General features: G+C 43.4%; 1 protein-coding gene across 4 annotated transcripts in view; it reads left to right on the top strand.

Annotated features, from left to right (window-relative positions):
- Positions 1 to 12,681, top strand: part of TNFAIP8 (TNF alpha induced protein 8) — a 46,237-nt gene that overhangs the window by 12,689 nt on the left and 20,867 nt on the right. Inside the window, exon 1 of one of the 4 annotated variants that reach the window (XM_083577199.1) lies at positions 10,347 to 10,458. The exons of 2 other annotated variants lie outside the window; for them this stretch is intronic. In XM_083577199.1, coding sequence (XP_083433325.1) covers positions 10,428 to 10,458 — 31 coding nt within the window. In that variant the 5' untranslated portion in view covers positions 10,347 to 10,427. Of the gene's footprint in view, positions 1 to 10,346; positions 10,459 to 12,681 lie in introns of those variants that run through there. One more of the 4 variants, XM_083577198.1, reaches the window with a different exon arrangement.

Genomic DNA, 12,681 nt, shown 5'->3' on the forward strand with positions numbered 1-12,681 from the left:
CTAAAAGCTTCACATAAAGCATAGGAACTTGGGAAGCTGTCTTAAACTGTGTCAGACCTATGGTTCATCCAGTTAAGTATAGTCCACACTGATTGGCAGCAGCTCTCTAAGGAGTTCAGAGTTCAGGTCTATCCCAGCCCTACCTGGAGATGCCAAGAATTGAGCTTGGGACTTTCTGTATGCTGAGCAAACACTCTACCACTGAACCTCACTGTGGCTCATGTGTGATTTATTGTGATGTGCAAATGTGGCCAATGAGAACCTTTTAGTAGGACCAGCATTCTGACTGGTCCTAATAAAGGTAGAGGCAAGCTTTTGTGTGTTTTTGACTCCTGACTTCAAATTAAGCTCAATATAAATAAGAGTTTGCAATGAGAAATGCATGAACAGTAAATTGTATTGGTTATTATTTCTGAACGATAACATAACACATAGGTGCCTATTTGTGTGGTTTCGTGTGCAAAGTATAAGTCAAGAGATAATACCTCATTTGTAAGAACATGAACTCCACAGCATAACTTAACATTTTGCAGTTAATATCTCAATTTATTTTCTTGAATGCTCAGTGACCCAAATGCCCCTCCCCTGTTAATGGGCCAGTTTAAAGTGTGTGTTAGTGCTCAAAAGACCACTAAAATCCAAATGTAATAATGCAACAATTCTAGTCTTGCTCTTTTTTGTTGTTGAATCATTGTACTTTAAGGAACACTTTTATAGCAGGATCCTTGAAATCATTACATGAGCTTACAAAACACATCACTCCTCTATGTTTTCACTCCTCTCTTTCCTGTGTTCTTAAGAGTCTTTATGACTCTCCCTTTTAATGTTTTCAGAATTCACTCTGTGACTATTAGATGTTTGAGCAGTGATACTATGGGAACACCCATGTTGTAACATGACTCATATTTGTTCTTATTTGCAAGGAGGCTTAAATTCAGTTGTGTCATTCCTACTACTTGGGAAGCATTTGCTTATTGTTGTTGAGCAAGAACTGTGATTGCCTTCCAGCTTACTACATCAGTTTCCACTTAAGATAAATGCCATGGTCATGGTTGCATCAATACTAGGCTGTTCTCTAACTGGGAACAATCAAATATTGCATCTTATCACTAGGTATATAATTCTGCAGAATAATTTAGAATAATGTTTCATCTCAATCCAGATAATATGGAAATGTTGACAAAGCTTCATCAGTTTGATCAGAGATTTGCCTGTTCTGTTCACACTCTTTCCACTATTAATGATAACATATGCAGCTTGTGTTTTCTTCTAGATGTAGAACTGTATATCCTGGTGGCTGTTAAAGCTGAAGTGCCTTAAGTACTTCAGACCGATGCACCAGTGCACCAGCTGGTACAGTAGAAGGCAGAGTCTTCTGGCCTCTTCCATATATGCTTTGCTTCTCCCCAAGCCTTAAACGATTAGGGCTGAACAGTCAGGGTAAGGAAAGTTTTGTATCTAGGCTGGGGCCAAGGATAGGAGATGGAAGTGAAACTTCCATCCCAGTGATGATTGTAGATAGGGAGACATACAGAGGTGGGTGAAAGTATATAAGTGGGAGAGAAGGGCTAATTACATCAAAGCCCTTTGCCCCTCTGCTTTGACTGCTGCACTTCAGAATCTGGGAGTGCCTATCAGCTGCTCTTGTGGCCTCGTGGTGGTGGTGATGTTAAATGATGAGTCTGTCCAGAATAAAACATCCATCATCCAGAGTCTGATCATGAAAGAAGGAGCCTGCTTGGCATATGTAGCTGAGACCTGGGCAGATGAGTTTTTGTGGTGTTGGAGAAAGCTTTCACTGTGGTTTTGGGGGACTTCAGTATGCATGCTTTTCACACAATTACTCCTCACCATCACTGTTAAGCATGTATGTCACCTTGGTACTCCAGTGATCTATTGATAATAAAACAGGAGGGCTACAGGCACTCCAAAATCTAGTATCTAGACTTGAAATTTTATGCATCCCCATCCCTAGCTGCTTATGTGTATCTCCAGCTGTGAAATCACCTATGCATGAATAAAGGGAAGGGCTGTGTCTCTACAAATATCTGAGAAGCATTGCGAGCCTGTTTAAAAAGTGATGATTGGACTGAGTTTGAAATACTGTGCTACACAGAAACACAGTAAGGTAGCTTCCCTGAGGAGTTTTGAAGCTAAACATCTAGAAAAATAAGTACCACCTTTTATTTCTTTGTTGACTAAACATATACTTTGTTTGCTGCTCAGATGTATTTGTTTGCACTGTGCATAAGCTTTGTTACATGGTTATTGGAATAATCTGGTTTGAACACGAAGAAAGCAGAATCCTAAGGTCAAATGTAACAGCTGCAAAATAGCTTTTCACTCTGGTTTTTAGCACACTTGTATCAAACCATTTGGGATGTGGTATCAATACTAATAACAAACTTAGAAAGTCTCTCAAACTATATATAGGAAAGACTTGATGAAATTTTGATTTTTCTTCTAATACTACTATAGAGTAGTATTCAATGCTAGTCCTACTTTGAGTAGACCCACTGAAGTTAATATGCATGACTAATTTAGGGTCACTAATTTCCATAGGTGTACTCTGGGAATGTTTTAGTTGAATGCAGCCCATAGTAACTTGTGTCAAACTTATCTAATTCTTCTCTCCTGTATTTTAGTGAATGTGGCCATAAAAGAAATTGATATTTATGTTCATGGATTTGTGTGATTATGTGGATTGCCTCCAATAACCTTGTTGAAAATTAATCGTTTTAATTGATATAGTAAGAATACACACACACACACACACACACACACACACACACACATATCAAACTTGTGTAAAATTCTTGTGAAGTTTTAATGCTTCTAATGGTTGTGTTCCAACCAGCAGCAAGGATATGGTTTCTTAGTGATGAAGTGCCATCTAGTGCCATGTTGATACAACTACATTTTCTAAAGCTTGAACCAAATTTAGAATAGATAAGGATTCCTTAATTGGGGTCTGTTCACACAGTTTTAAACTGAGTCCAGATTACTGAATTATGCATTTATCTTGGGGAAAATAACTAGATCAAATCTGTAACATTAATTCTATCTAATTTCATATGGGATTCATACACAGATACTACTGCATGGCAAAACTCTTTTGAAGATAAAAGCAGGCTTTCAAGAGAGAGGCAGGTGCCATGTGTGTTTAAGGTTTTAAAATGAGTGAGTGCAAAAAGTAGCTGCTTGCTTCCAAGCCATTATTAGATGTCTTCTGTGTTTTAGTATGCAGTTTAGATGACCTGTTTTGCATACATGCATTGCAAATTAACTTTCATTTCACCTTATCACACATCTGTGGAAGGCAGGAACCAATTACGTTGGTTTTGAGCACATTAAAACCAATAGCTGTATGGGAATTCAACTTTTCCTTGTATAAAGCATCCTAAAAATGTCTTTTTTTTTTTAAACCCAGGAGTTGTGAAGCTTCAAGTTCCTGTAGAACTCTTGCAGGGAGGTGGGACCGATTTGGATGGTCTGCCCCCACCACTTAATGGATCCAAATGGTTTCCAAAGAGTGGTAGGGGATGCTTTATCCCATGTTGATGGCCTTTCAGCTGATTCCCTGGTTGCCCGCTGGAATGTGGAGTTATCCAAGGCTATTGACTGTTGGCTCCAAAGCGCACTCTCTGGTTGCATGGACCACGGACAGCCCCGTGTTTTTCCAAGGATCTGAGGGCAATGAAACAATCGCTGAGACGGCTAGAGTGTCGGTGGCAGATAACTCATTCTGAAGCTGACCGGACACAGGTTAGAGCTCAGTGTCGAGCCTACCAAATGGCGATAGCGACGGCGAAGAAGACTTTCTTCACCGCCTCTATTGCATCTGCAGAAAACAGCAGCAGGAGCCTCTTTCAGGTGGCTCACAATTTAGCGGAACCACCTGCTCCATCGGGGCCCAGTATGGGCCACATGATCTCCTGCAATAATTTTGCAAAGTTTTTTGCAGATAAAGTCGCTCAGATTCGGGAAGAGGTAGACTCCACCGTGGGAGCAGGGCCGGGGCGGGAGAGTGCTAGAGTCCTGTCTAGTCAAGTTGTGTGGGATCAATTCCAATCTGTTACCTCTGAGGATGTGGCCAGGCTGCTTGGACGAGTGAAACCAACCACCTGTCTCCTTGATCCTTGCCCATCCTGGCTTATAGAAGCTAGCCGGGAAGGGCTGGGCGATGGGCTTCGCTGGGTGGTGAATGCTTCTCTCTGTGAGGGAGCCTTCCCAGACCTGCTGAAAGAGGCAGTCATTAAACCACTTCTTTAAAAAAAAAATCTCTAGACCCGGCCAATATGGCCAACTATTACCCAGTCTCAATTATTCCATTCTGGGGCAAGGTGATTGAGCGAGTGGTTGCTGAACAACTCTAGGCACGCCTGGAAGAAGTGGACCATTTGGATCCCTTCCAGTCGGGATTCAGGCCTCATCATCGGACTGAAACTGCCTTGGTCGCACTGGTCTCCAGCGGGCTTGGGACAAAGGTGAGAGCTGTTTCCTAGTTCTGCTGGATCTCTCAGCAGCTTTTGATAACATCGACCATAACATCCTTCTGGACCGTCTAGAGGAGCTGGGGCACTGTTATACAGTTGTTCCACTCCTTCCTCTTGGGCCGTGTTCAGAAAGTGGTGTTGGGGGGTGAATGTTCAGACCCCTGGGCTCTCACTTGTGGGGTGCCTCAGGGTTCTGTCGTCTCCTCCATGCTTTTCAACATCTACATGCAGCTGCTGGGAGAGATCATCGGGGGTTTTGGGCTGGGTGTTCATCAGTATGCGGATGATACCGAGCTCTACCTCTTTTTCAAATCAGAAACAGTGAAGGCGGTGAAGGTCCTGTGTGAGTGTCTGGAGACAGTTGGAGGATGTATGGTGGCTAACAGATTGAGGTTGAATCCTGACAAGACAGAAGTACTGTTTTTGGGGGACAGGAGGCAGGCAGGTGTGGAGGACTCCCTGGTCCTGAATGGGGTAACTGTGCCCCTGAAGGACCAGGTCCGCAGCCTGGGAGTCATTTTGGACTCACAGCTGTCCATGGAGGCGCAGGTCAATTCTGTGTCCATGACAGCTGTTTACCAGCTCCATCTGGTACACAGGCTGAGACCCTATCTGCCTGTGGACTGTCTTGCCAGAGTGGTGCATACTCTAGTTATCTCTCGCTTGGATTACTGCAATGCATTCTATGTGGGGCTACCTTGAAGGTGACCCAGAAACTGCAACTAATCCAGAATGCGGCAGCTAGACTGGTGACTGGGGGCGGCCGCCAAGACCACATAACACTGGTCTTGAAAGATCTACATTGGCTCCCAGTACGTTTCCCAGTACATGTTGGTGCTGACCGCGGTCCAGTATACCTAAAGGAGTGTCTCCATCCCCATCGTTCTGCCCAGACACTGAGGTCCAGTGCTGTGGGCCTTCCTGCGGTTCCTTCGCTGCAAGAAGCCAGGTTACAGGGAACCAGGCAGAGGGCCTTCTCGATAGTGGCACCCGCCCTGTGGAACGCCCTCCCACCAGATGTCAAAGAGAAGAACAACTACCAGACTTTTAGAAGACATCTGAAGGCAGCCCTGTTTAGGGAAGTTTTTAATGTTTAACAGACCACTGTATTTTAAAATTTTGTTGGAAGCCACCCAGAGTGGCTGGAGAAACCCAGCCAGATGGGCGGGGTATAAATAATAAATTATTATGATTATGATTATTACTACTACACAGAATACTGAACCATAGGGCTTGGAAGTTTGTCAACCTTAGTAGGAAAAGGGGCTGACGTGTCATGGTCTGTTACTGTGCACTACAGTGTCAATGTATTGCCACTCTCAGCTACATTACTTACAGTGCAATCCTATACATGTATACCCAAGAAGCGCCTTGAATTCAATAGTGTTTATTCCCACTTAAGTGGATATAGGATTGTAGCCTAAGGGTTGGATCCAATAAAGTTGTACCATTTGCACAAAGACTTTTGCTTGCACAGCATAACTTTCCTTCCCTCTCCATATCCATCTCCTGTGGAGGGCTTGGGAAAACACCCAGAACAGGATGCATCAGTAGCGGAGGAAGGGAGTGGGGTGTGTGTGTGACATGGGCAGCACTGGAGCTGCAGGGTACCCTCCAGCGTATGGTCCCAGCACTGCCTGAAAATGCAGCATGGGACGCATGTGGAGCGTGGCCTGTACGCTGCCCCAGCTGCCGCCTTTCTCCCTGCCGCGGTTGCCCTCTAGCTGGCCCCTGCCCCAGCTCGCACTGCCCAGTGGGCAGATAGCTCTGCCCCCATGGTATCTCATCCCGTCCCCCATGTGGGTGCTCAAGAGGCTAGCTATGCTGCTGGTGTGTGTGTGGGGGGGAAGCATTCACCAGGCTAGGGGAAGTCGAGTGGTGCAGCCACCCACTGCCAGCGCCCCTGTGCTTCTCCTTCCCTAGACTTTAACGCCTGCCGACTACTTGCTCTGATGTGCGCCTGGTGGCTCTGGTTCCTGGCCTGGCAAGGGGAGGAGTGTGGCAGTGCTGCTGGTGTGGAGGGAGTGGAATCCTCTCCTCCGCCTCCTCCTGCTGCTGTCAGGAAAAGCTTCAAGGAAGATATTTCAGATGTTTCTCTAAGTTACATATTGTTTTCCCCATATTTGTATATAGCTGCCCCATAGCAGAAGTTCTCTCGGAAGCCAATGTGGTTCGAGTGTCAGACTGAGACCTAGGTGATCAGGGTTCAAATCCCCACTCAGCCGTGAAACCCACTGGGTGACCCTGGGCCAGTCACAGCCTCTTAACCTACCTCACAGGATTGTTGTAGGAGAGGGTTGGACGTTGTACTCCTTGGAGAAAAAAGGTGGGATTTAAATGCAATAATCTCTTCTGTTTACCTGCTTAAGGAAGCTGGAGAGGCCAGCCAGATTGAGACGTCAGTTGCCAACCTGGCATCCAGAGATCTCTGTGTGGTCACAGTTGGACCCGCACTAGTCGCAAAATGTGCCTTGTGCCTGGCTACTTTCTGATACTGCCTGTGCATAGTGGAGAGTAGCTGGGTACACTTGCCCTGGGCCTTGAAAGGCTAAGCCAGCTGGGGGGGGGGCTGCTAGACTTAGGCTGTTGTGCCCAGAACACCCTATGCTTTCCAGCAAGAGTGAGGCTGTAGCATGCAGAGTTGGAGGCTAAGAAAGGGGGGAAAGTGAGAAAATGAAAATGGGCAGTGTGGTTAACTGGCTTTGAAGGAAGGAAGGAGGAGGGGCTGGTGAAAGGAATTGATGGTTTGAGCCTCCTTTGAAGAGGGGGCATTAAAGGAACTTAGGAGAAATCCAGTATTTATAAAATGAGTACTGATAAACTGGGAATAAAGGGGAAGCAGGGCGAGGGAAGATGTGAATGGAGGGATTAAAGAAACTGACAGTTTGTGGAGTGGGGAAAGGGTACAAGTTAAAGGGGTGAAACGAGATGGGAAGATGAAATTGTGGATGGGTAAAACTATTTTGAGGCGCATGTGGAAGTGAAAATATAAAAGCCATCTCTGCTTAGACATAGATCAGCAAATTCTGCCTAAAATAAAACATAAACCACCATTGGATGTTCCTGAAAAGATAGTCTATAAACAATTGTATGACTAAGAACAAATTTATAAAATAAAATGGAGAGTCTAAATCATGTTGCCTCTGAAGCCAATATCTGTTCTTAACTATTGGAATTCCCTGCCACAAGGAAATTGCTGTGACAAAGGGATGAGATAGAAGTGTCAGTAATTGCTCATCAATTATACCTATTTCTGTCTCTATTGACCATAATTTTGTTATCAACTCTGCTCCTTCACTGCCATTTTATGAGTCATGGGCCATCTCAAGTGAGCCCTAGGAGGGAATTTTGAGGACTGCTGGACCTTATTGATCAAAAGGAGAACTTTGAATTGAGGTCAGAAACATAGTGGAAAACAATAGGAATATTTCAACAGCGGCAAAATGTTAATTGTGGAAAACCCCTGTTAATATCTTCCTGTATTCAGAACCAGATGAAACTTCTTTGTGAACACTTAAAAGGCAGCCCTATTTGTCATGAATTAAAAACTATCCAGTCTGGATGTTACCAGAACAAGACAAGGCCAGATTCAAAAGCACTCCCGAGCTTTGAACTTGCTGTTACAGGAAAAATACAGCACTCTTAAAAAAAACCACAAGTTAAATATTGTTCCGTTCCTCAAGTAAATTCTCTACCAACATAACTTAGATTTTTCTGTTTTGCTTGTTTTCATTAACAGTATTTAATGCTCAAGAGATTGGTAACTCGCCAGTTGCTTGTTTGAGTTGACAGGGCACAGGGAGAGCTTCTTCACATGTAGTCTAACAATCACCTCGGGCACTGTTGGTTCGAACAGTGCCTCTTCCACAAGAGACCAATACATCTCATGGCAATTACCATGACTGACACAATTGCAGCAGACTTTGGTCTTACAAAGCACCACAAAAGCCTATTGAAGAAGACACTTAGATTGTGCAGAGTTGTTGCAAGAAGAAAGCGCAACATTAGTATTGATATTGTCATCCTGAACTGTAACATTAAAACAATTTACCTAGGACATACTTCAGTAGAAGCAATTTCAAAACAAAAGAATAAAACTTTTAAACAACTTAAGAATAGGCTAATTACAGAGCTATGTCACTATCAGAAAAGCTGATAGTTCATACAACAGTAAAGGTTCAATATTCAACATTGTAATTTTATGTTGTGAACCACCTTGAGACCTGCAGATGAAGGGCAGTATACAAATTTAATAAGTAATAGTAGTAATAGTAGTAATACAGATGCCTCCCTAAATGATGGTTAAGGAAACCGAATTATGATTCTGTATCATGTCTGAACTGATGAACGTTTGCTTGCAATTGGACACCATAGTTTGAAGTGGGGTTGGAAACTATGGTTCACACTCAATTTGAGCCAGTTGAGACAGGGCTCCAAATACCTTGAGAACCATGAACATACCTGCCTGTCCAGAGTACTTGACCCACCTGTGGTGGCTCCACACCTGCATGTGGGGACATAATATGTGAATGCTGCCCACATACATACACTAAGACCTCCCAGTTGATCTCCTAAAGGAAATCTGGTATATGCATAGGCATAATATCATACACATGCTCGACCATGCACATAGTGAGACTCGATTGGTGCTTGCATGCTGTCTGGGTGAGGTTGGCAGGCAAGTTTGTTCCTCCCTCTCTATCCAGTAGATGAGGCAGGTGTGTATCGTCTAAACCAGCCCCAAGATTTGGTATACAGTGGTACCTCAGGTTACATACACTTCAGGTTACATACGCTTCAGGTTACAGACTCCGCTAACCCAGAAATATTACCTCGGGTTAAGAACTTTGCTTCAGAATGAGAACAGAAATTGTGCAGCGGCAGCAGGAGGCCCCATTAGCTAAAGTGGTGCTTCAGGTTAAGAACAGTTTCAGGTTAAGAACAGACCTCCAGAATGAATTAAGTTCTTAACCTGAGGTACCACGGTAATGCCTCCGAAACCACAGTTGCAGACATTGTCTCCATATGCTTCTGGCCCTTTCAATTTAGCAAAGCTGAAGGGCAGAATGTAAAAGCAGACAAGGTACTGCAAGTCATGGTTTCCCTTGTGCATTTGGAAGCACAAACCATGATGATGATGATGAATATACCACCCTATACCCGGAGGTCTCTCAAGCCATGGTTTGGGTTCTAAACTCTGCTTACAACAAACAGTGGTTTAGCACCAGATCTATCTGATCTGAGACATTAAAGGTGTGAAATGCACAGATAAGGGGGGCAGAGGCAAAAATATTTCACCAAAATCCTCCTGTTATGGACAGATAAAAAGCCACAGTCTGAATTTTAAAATAAAGCTGGAAGAAACAATGCTTAAGTATATATATTTTTATTTTTTAAAATATACCTTTTCCTTCCTTGAGTCTTTCCCACCCACACCCACCCTATAAAGCAATTCATACTCAAATATCAAGTTAATTCTTAATAGCTCAAAACACTGTTTTAGACAATTACAGTTGGAGGTTGTAGGCCCATGCTGCTTGCCAGCCTCTTAATGAGATATTAAAAACTTAGTGGCTTTTCTGCTGTTTTGTCTTAACTGCCTTTCATGTGTATGTGTGCGCTCACACTGCTTAGCAAGCTCTAACGAGTAGAAGTCCACCATTTGAAAGGCTAAAATAGAATAAAATATATAAACTGTGATTCCTAGCAAATGAAATGGGTGGCTGCAAAGGTGCTCCTTTTCAGACAGTTGCTCAGAATGCCATTCCGAAAGAGGCGGAAACTTTTAGAGCAGCTGAGCTGTGATTCGTTGGTTTCACAGAACTTTTCCTCTCTTAATCCCAGCCCCCCTTTTTTTCTTTTGAGAAGTTGACTTTGCTGCTTCTCAGACGCGCACGTCATCCGCAATCTCCAGAGATTTAGTGTGATAACATGAGCGCCGAGGCAGATGAATCTAAAGAAGGTATGACTTTAGTGTTTTCTAAGATTTGGGTTTTTGTTTTTGAAAAAGTTCGCGTCTCCTTCAGAGCTGCTTCTGGCAGCAATATGAGATGATGAATAGAGATTTGTGCTCTCTGTAGCACTGAGCTCTTCATAGGGGAGGGGAGAAAGCAAAAGGCATCTAAAGACTGCTGTTCAGATTTCACTGAAAATGCAGAAACACGAGCCTTGATGCCAATGGCGTTTTGTTTGTGCAATGATAACTATATACAATACACAGTATTATTAATGTTCAAAGGACTGAGTGCTATGTATTCACACAAGCAACAATGGCTTAAGTTGAAAGGGGAAGATACTTTTTTTTTAAGTAGATGCAGTGTTCCTTTTGCAAAAGGAAGTTGTGTAATACAGAGAACTGAAAGATCGTTATTTTTAGGAAGGAGGTTTCTTGGCGTTAACAACTTCTTTTTCCAGTGTGGGTATATACTCTTGATGTATGTATGTTTTTAAGTAACACTAGGTCTGAAACAAAGCTTGTCAATGTGGAAAACGATTTCATTTACTTTTATGATATGGAAGAGCATGTGGAGAGCTGGAAATACCCCAATTATCTGTGTAAACACAGAGGAGGGGGTATCTGGTGGAGGAAGGGAAGAAATGGCTTTCTGAAATGTTAATACAAAAACCATTTCAATCAGAGGTTTGGAGAAGGGGTGGGAATGGGGTAAGGACAATGCCTTTAAAAATGTGGGCACACTTTTAAAAACTGGAATTTCCTGACTTACTAAGAAGCCAGATAAACTTGCATGAAATAAAGGGCTGGTATAAGCTAGTCAGAACACCAGTTCATAGTAAATCAGGAAACTTTTCAAAACACTGGAATGCTCCTCTATTCTCCCCATGGCTTATCTGATACCCCCACCTTGCCAATGTTTTCAACATAGCTCTTATCCTTCCAGTTGGAGTTGAAGGAGTGTGTATTTCTTAGCACAGAGAAAACACAGCCTAGTAAATGAAATCCACAAACTGCAGCATAGCTAATTAACAAATACATTGATGCTAAACACATTTTAATACTGATCCCTTTCCTTTCCTCATCAGCCAAGAGGATAAATGTGAATCCAGTTCTATTGAACAATTGTAAAACTGTACTAAACCTTTCTTCTCTGGCAACTCCTCAGTGCAGTGTTCCCCTGGCGGCACGTTCATTCCAACCCTCCTGTGTGCGAGATGAGTAAGCAGCATGCATGCTATGACATGACACAAGGATTGCAGGAAAACCTTTTGAAAGTGGCCTTCGTTTCACATGAACATTCAGTTGATTTAAGATAAAACATCCAAATTGCCCCTGCTATCTTTGCTACAGGGTGATTGTTCTTCTGCTGACATCTTGAGATGCCCCTGTGTGCTTCTGTTTTCTACAAAACTCCTGAGTTTCTCATGGAGCAAGGTGAAACTTCTCTCAAGGGGGGTAATTAGGGAAAACAAAGTAGAACACATGTTGGCATTTGTAAAAGTTGAATACAGTATATTGTGTCTCAGTTTACAAACCTGTTTCAGTGTGTTGGGGGCACCTCTAGGGCACATTGGGTGGGGGGCTACAGGGAGAGGGGAGAATAGCAGGAAATTAGGTAAAGGGACCCCTGACCGTTAGGTCCAGTTGTGACCGACTCTGGGGTTGCGGCGCTCATCTTGCTTTATTGGCCGAGGGAGCCGGCGTACAGCTTCCGGGTCATGTGGCCAGCATGACTAAGCCGCTTCTGGTGAACCAGAGCAGCGCATGGAAACACAGTTTACCTTCCCGCCAGTTTACCTATTTATCTACTTACACTTTGACGCATTTTCGAACTGATAGGTTGGCAGGAGCAGGGACCGAGCAACGTGAGCTCACCCCGTCGTGGGGATTCGAACCGCCAACCTTCTGATCAGCAAGTCCTAGGCTCTGTGGTTTAGACCACAGCGCCACCTGCGTCCCATAGCAGGAAATTAACTAACCCCGAATTCTGTTGATCAATTTCTTCTGTCCACCCAAAATTTAGGTTTTAAGCGGGATTGATGGCTGTTGTAGTTAGAGCTTACGATGTGAGACATAGAATGGAAAAAAGGAAAATAATGATGAAACCAAACAATATATTTGTTATAAAGAGGTGTATCCAGAGTTCCACTCAGGTGTTTAAATTAAAGACCACAAACTTTTGCTAATTGTGTTAATGTATGTCATTACAAAAAAAGCATTGTAAACTTT

This window comes from Podarcis filfolensis, assembly GCF_964270895.1.
Source record: "Podarcis filfolensis genome assembly, chromosome: 11".
NCBI classification, from domain to species: domain Eukaryota; kingdom Metazoa; phylum Chordata; class Lepidosauria; order Squamata; family Lacertidae; genus Podarcis; species Podarcis filfolensis.